General features: G+C 40.8%; 1 protein-coding gene across 15 annotated transcripts in view; it reads right to left on the minus strand.

The window, feature by feature from the left end:
- Window positions 1-343: 343 nt before the first annotated feature.
- Window positions 344-20,030, minus strand: part of tjp1a (tight junction protein 1a) — a 169,242-nt gene continuing 149,555 nt past the window's right edge. For 10 of the 15 annotated variants that reach the window (XM_061759244.1, XM_061759198.1, XM_061759182.1 and 7 more), the window contains 6 exons: window positions 18,024-18,130; window positions 17,669-17,928; window positions 15,784-15,929; window positions 15,499-15,719; window positions 11,069-11,212; window positions 344-1,962 (listed from right to left, as the gene is read on the minus strand). In XM_061759244.1, the coding sequence (XP_061615228.1) occupies window positions 1,868-1,962; window positions 11,069-11,212; window positions 15,499-15,719; window positions 15,784-15,929; window positions 17,669-17,928; window positions 18,024-18,130 (973 nt within the window). In that variant the 3' untranslated portion in view covers window positions 344-1,867. The remainder of the gene's footprint in view (window positions 1,963-11,068; window positions 11,213-15,498; window positions 15,720-15,783; window positions 15,930-17,668; window positions 17,929-18,023; window positions 18,131-20,030) is intronic. The other 5 variants (XM_061759290.1, XM_061759298.1, XM_061759215.1 and 2 more) reach the window with 2 other exon arrangements.

A 20,030-nucleotide genomic window follows, 5' to 3' on the forward strand; every position in this document is an offset into this window, starting at 1 on the left:
AAAACGTTGCTTATAAATGACTAGCAGTAATGCAGTTTTCTGACCTTTTCAGTTCAGAGATCACTTCCGCTATCTAGCGGCCACACTTGTGAATTGCGTGAAAAGCATATATTGCTTAGCAACAACAACTAAATTATTGCTACAATATCAAATGAAGTACATTTCAACGAAAAATTACAAGGATGAGCTCTTCAAATACCGTACAAGCAAATTCACTTGAAGAATTTAAAACAGCACGTTAACTGCAAATATAACTGCTTGATGCTAGACGTGACCGCTTATTTTTGATCAATGGCAACATTTGTGACTTTGTAAGAAAAGACAAGGAAATCTTTGACAAACATTACTTTAAAATGATTTTATTTATTAATACAGTGGTATACTTAAAATTGTGTTGAAGAAAAAAAAGAAATCAGCCACACGTGTAGAGCAAATATCCAATTAAAGCTGTTAAAGTCTAAAAATAAGATGGTACTGGTGTGCCATATATCATTAATGGTCTATAAGTACAAAAATACATTTAAGGGCACACGATACAGCATCCAGTACTGAAATTAGTGAAGGGAACACTTTGGGAGCACACCTTTTATTTTAGAAAAACAACAACAACAACAACAACAACAAAAACATTTTAAATGTTTTTGAACCCAAGCACTTTCCTGATCCTTAAGTAGCCACAAAAAGACTATTGAATGTTGGTAGAAAAGGTGTATTATTGTCAGATTCATTTTTTTTTTTTTCAAGGCTTGAGGGTATAATCCAGAATACAAAGATAATCATGTTTCTCTTCTGCTTTTTAAAACATGTTTCCGCTACATTTTATACAAAAAGAAAGACTTACAAAAAAATGTTCATTTACAAAGAACCAAGGCAATATGCTAGCATTATTTACAGCCTCTCTTTTTCTTCTATGTTTTTTTTTTTTCCTCAAAGTAATGCATAGGAGACAAAAGACCAACAGAAATGTGTTATCCTCTCTCAACTGTGTGCTGAACCCGAGTTGGCTTATAGACTGGGTTAACAAAAATGGCAGCCCAAACAACACTAGAGAGTTATTCATCATAAATTATTTTCTTCATGAAAAGAGGTGATCTGCAGATAAGGCATCACTGCTTATTGTGTTTGAATGCAAGAGTGCAAAACGAGATGAGAATGAAACGTGAGGAAGCAACTGAGGAGGCCGCTGGACCTGAGTAGAACAACATGCATAGATCTCCCTCAGGCTGGAAGGAGAGAGAAAAACTCAAGCTACAAGATCTGACTGGAAGAAAAGGTGCAACAGAGGAAGAATAAAGGTTAAAGTGTGCTGCTTGGCTTTCAGATCCAGCTGACCTTCAAACTCCAACTGTCTCATCTCAGACTAACACCTTCATCAGATTCCCACCAAGTGGAAGAATGCGGATACATATTTAAATTCAGTCACCTGAACTGAAAAAATAACAGGAGGTTGAAATCAGAAGTGAAATACATTACCATATACAGTTTGTCTAGACTACTATATATACTGTATGCATATATAGCATAAATACACGACACTGGTTTGTAAAATATGTTCGCTGGTGGCGCAAATTGGAAAACCATCTATGTATAGGCATGTAGAAACCTCTGTGTATACTGTATATAACAAACCTTAGTAGGAGGGGCGGGTGCATGCATCAGTGGTTTCATTTCACGACTTCTAGACTTCATTTGGGGGAAAAATTACTGAATAAATCTTCAGTGCCCAGTCGTAAACAGCACTGACTGGATCTTCTTCACACTACCATGAGGAGTCGGAGAGTGTAGCTGTGTGTGCGTGTGCGTGTGTCCTTGTTTATCCAACATCGATTCATATTCAGTAACATCGCACCTGCTGGCCCCTCCCCACTTAAAAGTGGTCGATGAGCACAGACACACAATTGGCTCCCACCAGATAGTTGGGGTCTCCAGGGAGCGATTTGTTCTGCCAGTTTTTGGGGTCACCTGGGAGGAAAAGGAACAGATGGACCAGATGGTGAGTTATAACGGTCTTGTAGGTTAAATTCAACTGTAATGACTATATAAGCACTCCATTTTCACAGGCTGTACAGAGAAACAACTTTAGTATAAATTCATTTAGTGAGGAATACTTGAGTGGCACTGAAGGGCCTGATTGCATCTCCTGCCTGCCAGCCAGCCACACTTGGATATTACAAGACAGTGGCCTACATCCAAACACTGGAGACACAAGAGAATAGGCAAGTCATTTCATCTTTAATGAATGTCCCCGGCCTCTTGTTGACTCTAAATTCAACCTCAATCGCTATGAGGACTATGTGCACTATACTGCAGGGGAAAAGTCCACATTAAAGGGGGGGAGGGAAACAAGTACAGTACATCTTGAATTAACTTTGGCCTATTTCTGAAAATGTATTTTTTGATATCATGCGCCACACAGTTACTTTCATTGTGTAGTTAAGTGTAAGTGTATTACATTGGTTTGATTTGGTACCTACATTGTGCGTGGATGATTTGCATTATAACAGTGTTAGCAGGGTCCGAAATTAACACTCACCAGTCACCAAATGCAACTAAATTATCCATTTAGCGAGTGAATCTCAAAAGGACTACTCACTACATGGCGAGTGAATGTTGTACCCACGTACACTAACATATACGCGCAAATCATTAGCGCAGTGACGCGTGTCCTGGAGCCAGTAATATTGGAGCAGGCCGTGTCCTGCCAGGAAACTGTGTGGGATTCCTAATAACGCTTCGCCACCATGGCCTGTAGCGAGATATAAAAATAATAAATATAATTATTATAAAATAATTCATGAAACCACCAATTCATAATGTCATATGTTTTGTAGTCAAAATAGAAAGTTTTACTAAAACAATTTATTTTCCGGCGGCATGGTGGATGACTAATAAGCACATCTGCCTCACAGTTCTCAGGACAATGGTTCAAATTCGGCTTCGCCTGTGTGGAGTTTGCATGTTCTCCCCGTGGCTGCGTGGGTTTTCTCCGGGCACTCCGGTTTCCTCCCACATCCCTTTTATGCCAGAGCCAGAGTCTTGGAATTTAAGGATCTGACGGTAGCGAGTCCCGATCCCAGACCTCGACAATGCATTAGAGTGCATCCAATTGTTCTCAAATTAATTTTATGTGTAGCCTATGTATATAGTTATACATACATACATACAGGTATATACATACAATACATATATATAAAAATGATATGGGCCATTGACATACACACAGCTTGCTCTCAGGGTGCATGGTCCGTGTCTGTCTGCTATGAGCATGGTGCAATGGGCCAACAGAATCAAGGTAGACGGTCACGCACGCACACACTCTTTCACAGTGACTTATACACGTACTAAAACCGCCCCCCGAAATGTACATTGTCTAATATAAAATGAAGCTATTACTGTTCCATTTGGCAAGTGGGATGAATGACGCAGCTGCTCGGTGCTCTTCGGTTCATTATATTGTATGGAAGTGTCTTGTAGTATTGCTCCTTGTCCTGACCACTTTTTGCCGAGCGAACTACATCTACAGCCGACAGGACGTTCTCACGATCGGAGCTGGCAGCGAGAGGAGTGTTACAACAGAGTATGTTCGCTCCCACAACATCCCGGTGGACATAGCGAGGAGTCCTGGCTCTCCGTGGTTTACCATCACCGCGGGACAATGTCGGAGGCGGTGCAGAGAGAGGAAGCAAAAGGGAGGCTGCAGGGCTGGCGTACTAGCGAGGCTATATGGAAGCAGCCGGTTAAACCTCTGCTTCCCAGCATCTTCCTCACGTTGCAACGCCAGATCTCTCATCAACAATATCGACGAACTGAGGCTACACATTGCGACAAATAACACTATCAAGAACAGCTGTATTCTATTGATCACTGAATCGTGGCTTCACTCATTTGATTCCTGACTCTGCCATCCAGCTGACAGGTTACACTGCAGAGCGCCACGATCGGACCAGTGACTCCGGTACGAGCAGTCTGTGTGTGTTTATAAACAACGACTGGTGTACAAACACAGTAACTGTAGACAAGTCACTGCTCCCCAGACCTGGGAGTATGTGACTGTTAAATGCAGACCCATATACTGTACACAGAGTTCATTGTGGTCATGATCACCGCTGTTTACATAGCATCTGGATGCTAATGCTAACTATCTGACTTTTATATCTTTGCTGGGGACTTTAACTATGTGCTATGTGCTACGGGCTGCCAACCCACGGAAGTCGGCTGGATCTGATGGCATCTCAGAAAGGGTGCTAAAGGATTGTACAGACCAACTGTCTGCGGTCTTCACCAGGATATTCAACCAGTCTCTGTCCCAGTCCGCCGTCCCACCCTGCCTGAAGTCCACCATCATAGTCCCTCTGCCCAAAAAACAGACCATCACCACTCTCAACGAATATAGGTAAGTGGCACTGACTCCTGTGGTGATGATGTACTTTGAGAAGCTCATCAGGAACAACATCCTGTCCTTCATCTCTCCCACGTTCGACCCATACCAAAATTTCAATTCCCAGTTTCGATGCCTAGTCCTCCAGCCGCGAAGAAGTGGCGACAACGATGACATGCTTGTGCCCAACGGCAGCGGCGGCGAATAAAAGTGTGTCTTAACTTTGTTAAAATGAATGACCAGTCGCCTCAGTGGAATACGACTACATTGTGCAAAGGAGTTTTTCCCGATGTGTAGCATCTGACGCACTCTGACCCTCAGCCTACACCGCGCGGAGCTTCAGTGAAGTCAACTCTCAGTCAATTGGGTGAGTGAAAAAATTATTTAAGTCTATGCCAACATTGAGACAGTTAACAAGGTAAATGGTTTCTTGCACTTTTGCACTGATGGTTTTTAGCGTTTATTTTAGTCTTCAAACCAACTTAAGAGCCAATGACAGAAAAAAAAAAAAAAAAAAAAGCTTATGACAGCTTAATTTGGACACCCTTTATTTAAACCATGCAAACTTTTTTGACCCAGCCCCCTAAAATAATCGGAACCGAACTAGAACCGGAACCGGAATCGCACAAATTCAAACGATGCCCAACTCTAACTCCACCTGCTGCTGGATTAAGGACTTCCTGAGTGAAAACACACTGAGGGTTAAAGTGGGCCCCCACTTCTCCACAGCCATCAGCACCGACTCCCCTCAGGGCTGTGTACTAAGCCCCCTCCTCTACACCCACTATACTATCGACTGTACCCTTGCTCAACACAGTAACACTATCGTTAAGTTCGCTGATGACGCCACAGCAGTTGGGCTATGAGGGGGACGAGTCTCCCTACAGGGATGAGGTGGAGCAGCTGACAGTGTGGTGCAGGAACAACTTGCTCCTGAACACAGCAAAGAAAAGGGAGCTTATCGTGGACTTCAATAAGAGAGTCAGCAATATCCAGCTACTCATCATCAACGGTGACATGTGCAGAGGGTTTCAGACTTCTGCATCAGGGAGGACCTGACCTGGGGAACACACACTGCTGAGCTAGTGAAGAAGGCTCAAGATAGACTCTACTTCCTGAGGGTTTTCAGGAAGAACAACATCCATGAGAAACTGCTGGTGTCCTTCTACCGCTGCACAGTGGAGAGCTTCCTGACCTACTGTCTGTCTCTGGTTCACCAGCTACACAGTAGCACAAAGGAAAGAGCTCCACAGGGTCGTACAGGTCGCCCAGCGGCGAGTCAGCTGTCCTCTCCTTTCACTTGAAGATCTGCACAGTTCCCGTTGCCTTGGGAATATCAAGAGGATTCCCCAGGATCTATCAGACCTTGGACACAAAGTCGTTCAGACTGCCCTCAGACAAACGTTTCAGGTCCATAAAGACTACAACAAACAGATTAAGAAACAGTTTCTATCCTTCTGCCATTACCATGTTAAATGCTGCTAAGTTGATCTAATGCAATTTAAGACTGCACTTTTGACTTGACAGACATGTTTATATACTGTCTATATAAACATATACATACACACACATTTCTTTTTTACCGCTCGTTTTGTTTAGCATATTTTATCTCCCGAGCACCTCAATTTCATTGTACGATGTCTCATTGCAACAATGACGAAGAGTATCTGATTCTGAAGATCTTTGTATCTTTGCATTATTTTGTCACTTTGTGACATTTAAAATGTCAGAAAATGAATAAAACCAATCTTTTTCAGCCGATTTCGATCAGCTGAAAATCACTTTCGATTGGCCCTGATTTTCGATCATGTGATCAGACCGGTACATCCCTACTATTCAGTACTCACGCAATTACATTTTCTAGTTTGACAATGTTAATTAACACCCACAGACACACACACGACAAAATCTGTTTTTATTTTGACACATATATAGCTTATGCGACGGTTGATGCAAGCTCTCAGGCTGGCAACGCTGTAGTCTCTGTCAGTCTTTGTTGACTGGACAGCGGCATCAAATTGTCGCAGGGTATCATTCAAAGTGTTCTGTTTGTATTGGGCAGTTTTTGTGCCAGCAAGTGTCTCGGTGTGTTAATTGCCTATTTTGTTGTGTTCTTGGCCTTGATTTTCATCCTTGTCGGCAAGTTGATTTAATTCTGACAGCGTTAACTCTTTGTGCCACTTCTGTCTCTTAATTTTTCCCCTCAATTCCTCAGCAGCATCCCAGTCATCAAAGGCACTGTAATCACCAAATAAAGTAAATGATTAAATCACTGATTGTTTTCATTCATTTTCCGTACCGCTTCTACAACTCCAAATCCAATGAAGTTGGGACGTTGTGTTAAACAGAATACAATGATTTGCAAATCATGTTCAACCTATATGTAATTGAATACACTACAAAGACAATGGCATGGGTAACTTACACATCTGTGACGGAACCATTAATGCTGAAAGGTACATACAGGTTTTGGAGAAACATATGCTGCCATCCAAGCAATGTCTTTTCATGGACGCCCCTGCTTATTTCAGCAAGACAATGCCAAACCACATTCTGCACGTGTTACAACAGCGTGGCTTCGTAGTAAAAGAGTGCGGGTACTAGACTGGCCTGCATGCAGTCCAGACCGGTCTCCCATCGAAAATGTGTGGCGCATTATGAAGCGTAAAATACGACAACGGATACACCGGACTGTTGAACAGATGAAGCTTTACATCAAGCAAGAATGGGTAAGAATTCCACCTACAAAGCTTCAACAATTAGTGTCCTCAGTTCCCAAACGTTTATTGAATGTTATTAAAAGAAAAGGTGATGTAACACAGTTGTAAACATGACCCTGTCCCAGCTTTTTTGGAACGTGTTGCAGCCATAAAATTCTAAGTTAATGATTATTTGCTAAAAACAATAAAGTTTATCAGTTTGAACATTAAATATCTTGTCTTTGTAGTGTATTCAATTAAATATAGGTTGAACATGATTTGCAAATCATTGTATTCTGTTTTTATTTATGTTCAACACAACGTCCCAACTTCATTGGAATTGGGGTTGTACTCAATAGGGTCGCTGGCGTGCTGGAGCCTATCCCAGCCGACTCGCGGCGAGAGGCAGGGTACCCCCTAAACTGGTTCCCAGCCAATCGCAGGGCACATATAAACAACCATTCGCACTCCCATTCACACCTATGGGCAATTTAGAGTCTTCAATTAACCTACCATGCATGTTTTTGGGATGTGGGAGGAAACTGGAGCAAACTCCACAGCGAGGTCAGATTTGAACCCAGGTCCTCAGAACTGTGAGCCAGATGTGCCAACCAGTCGTCCATCGTGCCACCACTCATTGTTTTAAAATCCCTCATTTCTGTCCTCAGAATACTTCACATTTACTGACTGTGCTAGGTTGCCATGTTGCTCATATAATCTAATGGCTAAGGTGCTGTGCATTAAGTTGGAAGAATGTAATGATTTTTTTAATTTTATTTTATTTTTTACAGGGACTACAGGTCCTTGAGATGTTCGAAAGGTGTACATTATCGGTTGGTAATGTACACAGATGGAATTTTCTGACCCAATCAGAATTGGGTATTCACCAAGACCATGGTATAGCACTGTGTGCTGTCACACAAACATTGTAACTGTGCTTCCAAACACCTTTTTTTTTTTTTTTTTTTTTAAATATAGAAAATTAGTGCTGTTGTAGCAGTCTTGGAAATATGAATATTTTTCCTTATGATAGTTTCCAATTTCCATACTTTTGCAGACCTGGAAAATTATGAAATCAAACTCCATATTTTACCATAATTTCCATACTTGCTTAGGAACCCTGTTGCAAGCTTCCCTCTTTTTTCTTCAAACGTAACAATGCTCATTACGGCCAAATAGTTCAATTTTAGTTTCGTCAGACCACAGGACATGTCTTCAAAAATTAGGGTCTTTGTCCCTGTGTGCAGTGAGAGATCTGCTGCTCATGCAATCTAAAGTTCATTAGCTTTACGTCTTTGGAATAAAAAAATAAATAAAATTTAAAAAAATCAAAGTGTGATCAGAGAACCAGACATACTCCAAGGACGAGCATCCATGAGACGCAGAGTGCTGTAATGAAGGAAAAGTGTAGTGGAGACTCGATGTAGGAAGAAAGTGACAAGAGAGAGCCGAAGCAGGCCGGAGAGTGGCCTTGACTCGTAATAAGAGGATTAGCACGCAGACTGATAATCCTCCTACTATTCAGCGGAAAATTGGGAGCAAAACAGATTCTCATTCTTAAAATGAGGGTAATTAACAGCTAATCCTAACAACGGCTAAATTTCCCACTCTTCTTGAAGGGATGAGGAAATTAAGTGACTCTTTTTATTTCTTTCCCGTAATTGAGCCGAGCTTTTTAGAAGTGTTCAAATGCTAAAGTGTTGCTCATGCACTTTAGCCACCTAATGTCACATTTTAGTCTTCTATTATAATGACTACAGGCCTTGTATTAATGCATATCTGTTGCAATGTATTTAATAGGAAATGTGAATGAATGGTTATTATCAAATTATCAAAAACTTGTTCTGGAAACAAGCACAAACATCCAGTGTAGTCAACAAAATCACGGACATCAAAGGGAGGACTTCCCTAACCCAATCCTAATTGATCAATGCATCACAACATTAATCCAACCATCCCTTTTTACTCAACTTATACTCGTAAGGATCGCGGGTGAGCTGGATGTCTAATTTAATTGGACTGGGCAGAGTCAAAAAAAGAGGTCTATAAAAGCACAGATCTGTAAAAGCAGTTCTACGGGCCAGGATGTGAGTGGCTGTGTGAGAGGAAAGAAACAACAACATTCAATATCCTCACGCGGGTCGCGGGCGTGCTGGAGCCTATTTCAGCTATCTTTGAGCTAGAGGCGGGATACACCCTGAACTGGTTGCAAGCCAATCGCAGGGCACATATAAATAAACAACCATTTGCACTGACATCCACACCTATGGGGAATTTAGAGTCTTCAATTAACCTACCATGCATGTTTTTGGAATGTGGGAGGAAACCGGAGTACTATGCCCACGCGGGCACGGGGAGAACATGCAAACTCCACGCAGGCGAGCCTGTATTTGAACCCGGGTCCTCAGAACTGTGAGGCAGTCATCCACCGTGCCACAGACAGACAGACAGACACACACACACACACACACACACAAACACACACACTGAGAAATTAAAAGTTCATCGTATATGCATGCATATACAATGAACCAGTGAGGTTGATGTACACTCAAGGGCACAAAAATAGGTACACATGCTAATGAGATCCAATACAATAAGCTGTAAAAAGAAGAAAACTGACACAAATAATTGAGTTAATGTATGAGAAATTAAAGTGAACATTACTGTATAATTTTTGATACAGTTCTTATATTGGCAATCATTAGATTGACCACTGTGAAGGTCGATGGGAAGAGTGAAACAGTACCTCCAGTGAGTAAAAATAATTAAGAGGGTGGCTTTGATGACCACAAAGACAGACAAGTTGTAAATGAGTAAACATAAAGTGATAGTGAAATGGATAAAACTAAAGCCATTGTGATTAGTGCTGTGTGATATGGCCTACATTTGATATCACATTTTTTCTCCCTAATGTCGATATGACTCGATATTTATTGTCTTAAAGTTAATACATTTATAAAACTGGACTAGACCAAAATAAATTACTTTACCTTGCAGCTATTACAAAATATAATGATCTTGAAGTCAAGCCACTGTAGTAACCTGACCTGATTCTCCTCATCCAGCTTCCTAGAATATAAGACACCTTTAAGTCCTTATGCAATTGTCTCGCCAGTATTATCTTCGGGTCCATAGCGTGTCTGCAAACAGGTAATTTTCAGCTCCCAGTCTTCAAGGTAGTGAAGTACGTTGCACTGTGTGACTACTCCACCGGTCAGTCGTCGCAAAAAAAGTGTTTTACACACTTGGTGTAACTTTCTCCCTGATGTTATTGTAAAGTTTAGGCAATGCTTCCTCTGCAAAATGTTTCCAACTAGGCAAATTGTATCTGGGATCCAATGTTTTCATCAGCTTTTTGAATCCATCTTTTTCCAATGCATAAATAGGAATCATGTCCTTGGCTAAAATATATAGAATGAAATTGTTGACGTGACCTCCCTCCATTTGGTGCTCAAACTCTCATAACGAGAGGAGTTAACATACAGTAGATCCTGTTGTTTTGTTGAGGTTATAGGAAAGGCACAAGGAGTCGTGACTCTCTTTAGAGTGATACATGCATCGCACTCAATAACGTGCTTCATCTTCAGGTGATTTTACACGGATATGCCTTTCTTCGTCACAATATCTTTCATACACGTTTTGCAAACTACGGTTGTTTCCAAATGATAGATGTTACGTGCCCTTTTGTTTGGATTATTTCTGACTCGCTAGTCGCTAGCTAGAGCTGCCACGATCCCCTTTTTCCATATTGAGCTTTAATAAATTATCGAATTGAGCTTCACGATATATCGCCCAGCACTAATTGTGATATGCAAATGGAAGGACAGCTTTAATTCACCGTAGACTGATTATTTTACCAAAATGTCACCCAAAACCAAAACCAAAAAAAAAAAAAAAAAATCACAACTAGGGAGAAATTATTTAGATGATACACAATAGTCACAGAGCCAGCCCAAACGACCCCAGAGGAACTGAGAGCACAGCATACCCGACGAGGAGTCGGAGGATTTTAGAGCAAAAGACCAACCATCAGGGGTCATTGACGCACAGTGAGGTAAGCGCAGCTCCACAGGCTTCAAAAACTTGAGGCCGTGAGGTCCACACATCACTAGAGGGCTCAGCAGAGTCTCCCCTAAAAAAAACAAGAGCAGAATAAAAACATCACAGCATCAGAAACACAAATGATCAAGTAAAACTGCATTCACAAATAGAAAAGCTTTTTTTTTTGGTGTGTTAAAAAGTGTTAACTTCCTTTATTTTAAACAGAAAGATACAGGAGAAAAACTTTGCATTAAACAAATGACTGACATCGATTGATTAAATGGACTGAGACCCCACTGGCAGGCAGTTAAATTTGCTAAGAATGTGAACCTTTTACCCAGTGTAGGGAGTAACGTGACAAAATTTAATAACAATTACAGTAACTATCACTCTTTAATGTAACTAAGTAATGTAAATGCAATACCATCCAATGTACCGGTTACAATGTCAGTGCCGTGTAACAATATATAAAACACTACTGTAATTTCTCGTGTATAATGCGCATTCCCCCCCCCCCCCCAAATAAATTGTCAAAGGTTAATAGTGGCCATTATACATGGGTATAAGGGTAAATGGGGGGGGAAAAAAATTCACATTTTATAAATGTATGCCATCATCTAGTGGTTATGAAAAAGCTATACACTTTCATTCCAAAATGCCACCGCCACCTAGTGGTTATAAATAAAGTGTTTGCCTACACTTTCATTCCAATACGACATGGGTAGGCATGACTGCATATATGTACAGTTGTGCTCATAAGTTTACATACCCTGGCAGAATTTGTGAAATTATTATTTTATTTTATTTTAAATATGACTGAACAGCAACCATCATTAATTTCTTTTTTGTTATGTTTTGTTTAATGTTAATGCTTTTCTGAAATGCTTGACCGTTTAATTTGAATTCCAATAAATTAAAATTAAATGTGTTTCGCCTGGTCCTTCCGGTTTTCTTTAAAGAATTGTACCCATCTTACAAATTCTTCCTGGGTAATCAAACATATGAGCACAACTGTGTGTTTTCTAATTTACCAAATAAAAGTCGGGCTGTGAATTTCAAAATAAGAGCGAGTAAATTAAAAAAAGGATTACGTTTTCAGATGAAGTGCTTAAGTTCAGAATTATTCTTTGAAAAAAAAAAAAAAAACAGACAATACTACGTTTTGATCATATGGGTAGACGCAAAATCAGGCATTGTAAAAATGCATTATACATAGCTAGAAGGGTTTTTCTTATTTTTAGGTCAATTTTGGGGGTGCGCATTATACACGAGAAATTACGGTATATATTTTAACGTTGTGGTGACAATACTTTGTTGTGTCCCAGTTTTTCCAACTTCCTCATCCAGTTCCTCTCAGTTTCTGCTTGATCCTTCAGAATTAAAATCTATTTCAAAGTAGCTACAGTGTAAATGATATTTTATTTTCTGAAGGTTAAATGTTGCATTTGTTCGACTGACTATCCTAAGTAGATAAAAGCACCTCCTTGCACAAAGCAATCGAGGCATGGAAAATAAGTCACAAATACACTTAGAATAAACACAGGTGTACAGACATTTTAAGACTTCCTCGGGGTCACTTTATTATTAATAGATTTTTCAAAATTAGGCCACAGTGTTCCCTCGCCACTTCGCGGCTTCAGTGCTTCGCGGGTTTTTCCAAAATATTCATTAAATTTTTTTTAATAAAATACAGCCATATCAGCAGCCATATTGTGGAAAGACGCGTTGTTTCATGTTGATGCGCGCGAGAGAAGGTTTCCCTTCATGCCAAACAAAGAGATGAGTTGACTCAGAGGCTTTGTACATGCCTGCACTGTGCGGGCACTCATACAACGCGCGTGATTGGTTCCCGGCGCGACATCGACCAATGAGAGCACGAGTGGATTTATCCCGTTAGCTGATTGGCTGCGTATCATCGCAACCTCACCCAGCATCTTCCCTTGTTGTGTCTCGCCAGTCTCGTCCACGCTGTTGTGTTCGCAATAACTTTTTTTGTTTAAGCGATTTTTTTTTTTAAATTAATTAAGCCCTTACAATGCCGCGAAAGCACTGTGCCCCTGCGAAAGCTTCCTCCGGGGCGCCCAAGAGGAAGATGATGATGATGACCATCAGCGAAAAAGTGAAACTTTTAGATTTGATCAAAGAGGGCAGAAGTTATGCATCTGTGGCACGCCATTATGGCGTGAATGAATCTACAGTGCAGAACATAAAGAAAGAGGAAGCAAACATCCGCAAAACTGCTTCAATAACCTTCAATAAGGAAGCGAAATGTGTGGTAACTCCACATAATAAGAGAATTGTGTAAATGGAAGCTGCATTGGCATTGTGGATTGCTGATTGCAGGGAAAAGACAGTGAGTAATTAATTACTTTATAAGGTTTTCTAATTAAAGATGTAAGTAAATACGTGTACTGTTGTAATCTTTGTCTCAAATATGTAAAGTATAAATACTGTTTAAATATTTTAAACATTCTGGTACCCACATACACATCCACAAAAATTCCTGGGGTGGGGGGGGGGCAAATCCTACTTCGCGGTTTTTCACCTTTCGCGGGGGGGTTCTGGTCCCGGTCCCCATTAACCACGAAAAACGAGGGAACACTATTTCATTTTTTAACATCGCGCTTCCAGTAAGCATTTGTTGTACCAGGTAGCAGAATTGCAGTATGAGCCCTCATATTTTGTAAGGTTAAAAAATAAACGTACCCAAACATTTTTACTTTAGCAAGCAAACTAAATAAATATGCTATTACAAAGTGCAATCACAAATTGCAACATAATGGAAGCAAATACAGTTAATGCATTGTATTTAAATGCTTTTAATCATGTAAAGCTCATTGAGTTACCTTGTGTATGAAATTAGTTATATACATAAATTTGCTTTGGGCTGCGAACACCGACTTTTCATTTGAAAATCCTCATCAAGATAGTGAATTGTCAAGGATGGTACGTCTCCGTTGTTCTGCTTGACCATTGGTCAGTCGTGCACGGTCACAATGTGCAAAGAACGACAGTTGTGATTTCCCCCTCTATTTACTCCCAGCGTCTTTTTTTCCATTGCGGTCAGGCCAGCCAAAAAGTTTAAGTAAAGGCAGCCGCTACAACAATTAATAGTGTCTTACCGTGATATGGCACCTCTCCGCCAACATGCTGAGGGGTCCAACTTCAAAATAAAAGCTTCATATATTCTACATTGGACATCAATGCCATTTTAAGGCTTTTATTTTGAAGTTGGTACTGAGCGCAGTGCCAGTGCTTAATGAAGCCTTAACCATATGTTCCCCCGCTGGCTGACTAGGCTGCGGGCACTGAAACATGATGTTTCCACCCCCATGCTTAACAGTAGGTACAGTGTTCTTTGGATGCAACTCAGCATTCTTTCTCCTCCAAACACGACAAGTTGAGTTTTTACCATAAAGTTCTATTTTGGTTTAATCTAGCCATATGACATTCTTCTGGATCATCCAAATGCTCTCTCGCAAACTTCAGACGGGCCAGGACATGTACTGGGTTAAGCAGGGGGACACGTCTGGCACTGCAGGATTTAAGTCCCTGGTGGCGTAGTGTGTTACTGATGGTAGCCTTTGTTACTTTGGTCCCAGCTCTCTGCAGATCTTTCACTAGGTCCGGCCGTGTGGTTCTGGGATTTTTGCACATCGCTCTTGTCATCATTTTGCGTGGCACCCCAGATCGAGGGACATTATCATTGGTCTTGTATGTCTTCCATTTTCTCATAATTGCTCCCAGAGTTGATTTCTTCACACCAAGATGCTTACCTATTGCAGATTCAGTCTTCCCAGCCTGGTGCAGGTCTACAATTTTGTTTCTGGTGTCCTTTGACAGCTCTTTCGTCTTGGCCATAGTAGAGTTTGGAGTGTGACTGTTTGAGGTTGTGGACAGGTGTCTTTTATACTGATAAAATACTGAGTTCAAACAGGTGCCATTAATACAGGTAACGTGTGGAGGACAGAGGAGCCTCTTAAAGAAGAAGTTACAGGTCTGTGAGAGCCAGAAATCTTGCTTGTTTGTACATAGGTGACCAAATACTTATTTTCCACAATAATTTGCTAATAAATTCTTTAAAAATCAGACAATGTGATTTTCTGGATCTTTTTTCTCATTTTGTCTCTCATAAGTGAGGTATACCTATGATGAAAAATACAGGCCTCTCTCATCTTTTTAAGCGGGAGAACTTGAACAATTGGTCGCTGACTAAATACTTTTTTGTCGTACTGTACGATGAATAAAAAAAGACTGCTTAGATGACAAGAAACAATGCAAAGATGAAAACAGAAAGAAAGACAGCATAAGTGCAGGAATGTACATATGAGTGACTTTGCAATCTCATCTCAATGTCATTTTGTGTTTTTATGTTACCTTTCTCCTTGTCAAGCGGAGGCAGGATGCTGTTATCTCGGCAGACCTTGAAGTAGATCTCCTGTTCCACACCTTCAGGAATGGCGCCCTGAGGGATGATAATGCTGACACCTGTCTCAATGGAGCTCAGGACGCCACCATTGGTGTTGAAGATGCCTCGAGCAGTCGCAACCACTGTGTGGCCCTCATCTTCATCATCATCATCGTCCAGGGCAGTGGGGCTAAAAGGCAGCAATGTTCACTATAATACATTCAATTTCATCTATGGATGATGTGATTAGATACCTCACGGGGATTGCTTTGGGCACTGCGTCGATATTGTTGTGCTGGTGCTTGGAGCGATGATCCGTTGTACGAGTGAACGTATCAAGGCCACTGTCATGGTCTGTGTTGTGTGACTGGGAGGGCTTCACTGGGCTTGCACTCTGACTCTGTTCAAAACAAAACTGACTAATTACTTTACCGGAACCAGAACATTTTTCCTAAACAGCCAGCTATTTGGTTATAGAAACATATTTCTATCACACAAATCCATATTTTAGTTGCAGGTAAAACAATAGATAGTTGGTTCCCACAGGTCTAAATGAATTGTCGATGATTTGCCTTGGTCAAAGTACCCCAATTAGTTGGTTTTATTTCACAGTTGATGGGTGAGCAGGCCTTCCAGTGATTGATAGGGCAGGGTGATTAATCGAAATATAATTGTGATTTCAATTTTGGCTTTTCACATTCATAAAAACTTTATAACCTAAGAAAACCAATGTGGCGCGGCACGAATTGTGTCTGCAAGTTCCTGTGCTGTAAATGCACCTTGAACACACACTGTATACATATATGTATACATATATGTATACATGTATATATGTATAAATATACATGTATATATATATATATATATATATACACACACATGTATATATGTGGAGCTGGAGCCCATCCCAGCTATCATCGGGCAGGAGGCGGGGTACACCCAGAACTGGTTGCTAGCCAATTGCAGGGCACATACAAACAAACAACCATTCGCACTCACAGTCACACCTACAGGCAATTTAGAGTCTCCTATTCATGCATGTTTTTGGGAAACCGGAGTGCCCGGAGAAAACCCACGCAGGCACGGGGAGAACATGCAAACTCCACACAGGTGGGGCCGGGGATTGAACCCCGGTCCTCAGAGCTGTGAGGCTGACGCTCTAACCAGTAACCAGTCGTCCACCGTGCCGCCTATATACATACACATACACACACATATACATATATAGATTGTGTGTTACATTGAAACACCTTTTTTGAGGTCATATGCATTCATATTACTATACAAAAATTTATTTTTTTCGTAGCCGGGTCATGGTGACATTGTTGACGTACAATACTCATTATAGGCAAGTCGCTTTCATGAGCCACGTGGAATTCGTGTGCTTCCTCGTTCCAAATTTATTCCAAATCTTTTTAGTGTTTGTATTCCTCAGAGTTAACACTGCCTCCATCCCGCTATCGCTCTCTGTGCTGCAAGTCTATGTACAATCGACAATAGATATATCCATCAAGACAGGGCTGCCACGTCAATACCCCACATTCAACATGGCGGCCACGTAAGCACTGGAGGCACGTCTTTTGGAATTGGATCTATTTTTTTTATATATCTGTGACCTGGAAATATGTCAGTCCCATTCTCTGCCTGCATTACGCCACAGCACCAGTGAACAACAGCGGCCAATTCTGCAACTAACAGAGTTGGTCAACTGCAGTTTAAGTGACAATTATTTACAATTATTATTTTGGGACGCATTGTTCAGTTCCAACGGTCCATTTTATCCTGTATCTGTTATATCGGGGTCCGTTTTATCGAGGTTCCACTGTATAATAGACAATACCCCTGGCGTGCCAATGTTTTTAGCCATGGCTATATTCATTTTTATGTCTATAATTTAATATATTATTATTTTATTTGTTACTAATTTACTTTCTGGTTGTTCGTTTAAGTTAGATTTAAAGTTGAGCTTTGGTAATTAAATAAATACTATGTTTCGAAAGCAATGAATATTCGTGTTTATTCATCTGGATTTGAATATCAATCAAAACGCCCAACCCTACTGACTGAGTTCACTTGAACATCATTATACACACCAGCCACAACATTAGGTAAACCAACACCTGTTCAAAAGCCGCTTACCTTTGAGGCCATATCTGGCTTGTCATTGGGCAGAAGGTTGTGGTTGAATTTGGGACTGTCAAACTTGCGCTCGAAAGGCCTTGCAGAGGTTGTGTAAGGTTTGGGCACATAGCGGTTGTAGCTAGGTGCCGGGGGAGCCCCGCTGCTAGTAATTGTTTTCGGAGGCTTTTCACTAGTGCCATTCACTGGAGGCTTCTCAGGAAAACCTTTGTGAGGCAGGAAGTTGCTCTGGACAGTGTCCTCTCTGTAAGGATGCTTGGCTGAGGAACAGTGTTTCACAAGTATTAATAAAGGAATTATTAGGGTGTTTTTTACACAAAACTATTTGCGCTACTCAGCAGGGTGTGTGTTGTACCTTCAGTTGAGGGCTTGGGAAGTGTGGCTGGTGGCAGAGAGGGTGTCAACTGGGGTACTGGTTCATATCGTTTCTCTGCTGCACTTGGTTTCTCCATTGATTCAGTTCTGTAAACACAGGAAGAAAACTATCACAAACATTGAACGTGGACAGGATATTTGGGTGCAAGGAATGTACAGTGGATTCAACAACCCCTCCGACAAAAGGCCTTCTGTAGATTTGACCTTATAAGGACCCATCTAATGAACATTGGCACTTATTCCATAGTTCTGGACTTAAAAACGATTTCTGCAGAAAAAAAATTCCCACCAAAATAGACTCAGTAGTAATTTCAGGCTTGTTTTCTGATGACAAGTTAGATTTTCGGACAGATTGTGGCCGCCCACATTTAGGTAGAAAACCTGCGTAAGCCTGCTGACGTCAACAAGAGAAGACAAGGACATTCATTTTTGTTCAACCAATATTTAACCAGGTATGTTCTGTCCCTCATTTATGAGAAAATTCTACTGTAACGCAAATTAATCTGTCTCGAAAACTGCTTTTGCTCTTTTCTTGCCAGTAGATGTCACTGTTGCCATTATTATACCTGTCTGTGCATTTCATTGTGTATACCAGTGCCATCTAGCGATTAATGATTTTAAGCAGCAGCTAAATAATTGGGAGTTGCTACAGCACAACTCAGAGGTCTAAAAACGACAATTTATCTCTCTCGTCACCATTTATCATTTGGGAGCCCTGGCAAATCAATCTTTTCACAAAATGAAAAAAAAATAATGCTATGAATGGTCTTCAGTAAATAATGGGTACAACAAAAGTGTCCTTTTATTAGGAAATCTGGGCTTCCATAACTCCCAGGCAATGCCACGGCGCATCGAGGCAGTGATTAGAGCAAAGGGATTGAAAGTGTAGCTTTTTGAAAGGAATTATGAAAATAAAAAACTTTTCCATGATATAATTTTTTTTTGGAAAGGGTCTGTACATATCTGATGTTATGCTTCGCTTTCATCTGAACATGTTTCCATTATGTCTTAAAATTATATAAATGACCTCTTTAGTCAGCCACTGATTGCTGCAAATAAACTTAATACAGAGTAAAATATTTTGCAGATACAACTTGAGTCACTTTCAATCTTCATTAAATACAACACTACACTATGCCAATTAAGTAAGACTACATCATGCATGGTCCAGTGCTACCAATGGAAAAGTAGAGCCCTGTAAGTGTTTGATTTTACATTAATTTCTTGATGATTTTCTTTTTATTTTCGATTGTATTTTGTTATTGAAATATTTTAATTTATTGTAAGTTATTCAGTCAGTGTTTGTTTACCCTTATGCCCGCCTTCCTCGGATACGGCCAGCCACCAGATACTCACCACCGCAAATACATTCTGTTTCTATGGGGAAACACCGCATGGTATTGATCTGCTGGTAACCCTCTGACATTCATGTGCATGGAATGCAGTTTCCCTAACAGCACAGGAGAATCCACTACAAGTGTCTTTGCTCACATAGCCTCGTGAGCCACGGACGGTTACATCCCAGTGGCTAACGCTAACACATGCTAATTTGTCTGCAGGAGGAAGTCGGCAGTTTGAAGCCATTTCATTCTCCAGATTCCCACACAGTCGCGCATACACACACACACAGAATCCACCCTCCACACATAATGGCATTTTTAACCTGTCGAAAGACAGGCAGTCATTGGCTGACCCTGTACTGGCCTTTAAGTTGCCATATGAACGCTGTCGCAGATTTTGAAAATAAAAAAAATAAAAAACTGGTACCGTGCTATTTTTGTCATCAAAATACCTCGTTCCGCTACTGGTATCGGTACTTTACAGTTCATAGTATCGTACAGTACATTCCTTTGCCCACATGGGCTACGTAGTGAATTTGGTCTCCAGTTGGCGGCCTATCAATTTTGGCCATGTAAAAAGGGGCGTTCCCAGGGCAATTTTTTATATTCTTATCGCTCCAAAATGGATTGATATTATTGGAATGACT

Source organism: Phyllopteryx taeniolatus, chromosome 2 (genome assembly GCF_024500385.1).
Source record: "Phyllopteryx taeniolatus isolate TA_2022b chromosome 2, UOR_Ptae_1.2, whole genome shotgun sequence".
In the NCBI taxonomy this organism is placed as follows: Eukaryota; Metazoa; Chordata; class Actinopteri; order Syngnathiformes; family Syngnathidae; genus Phyllopteryx; species Phyllopteryx taeniolatus.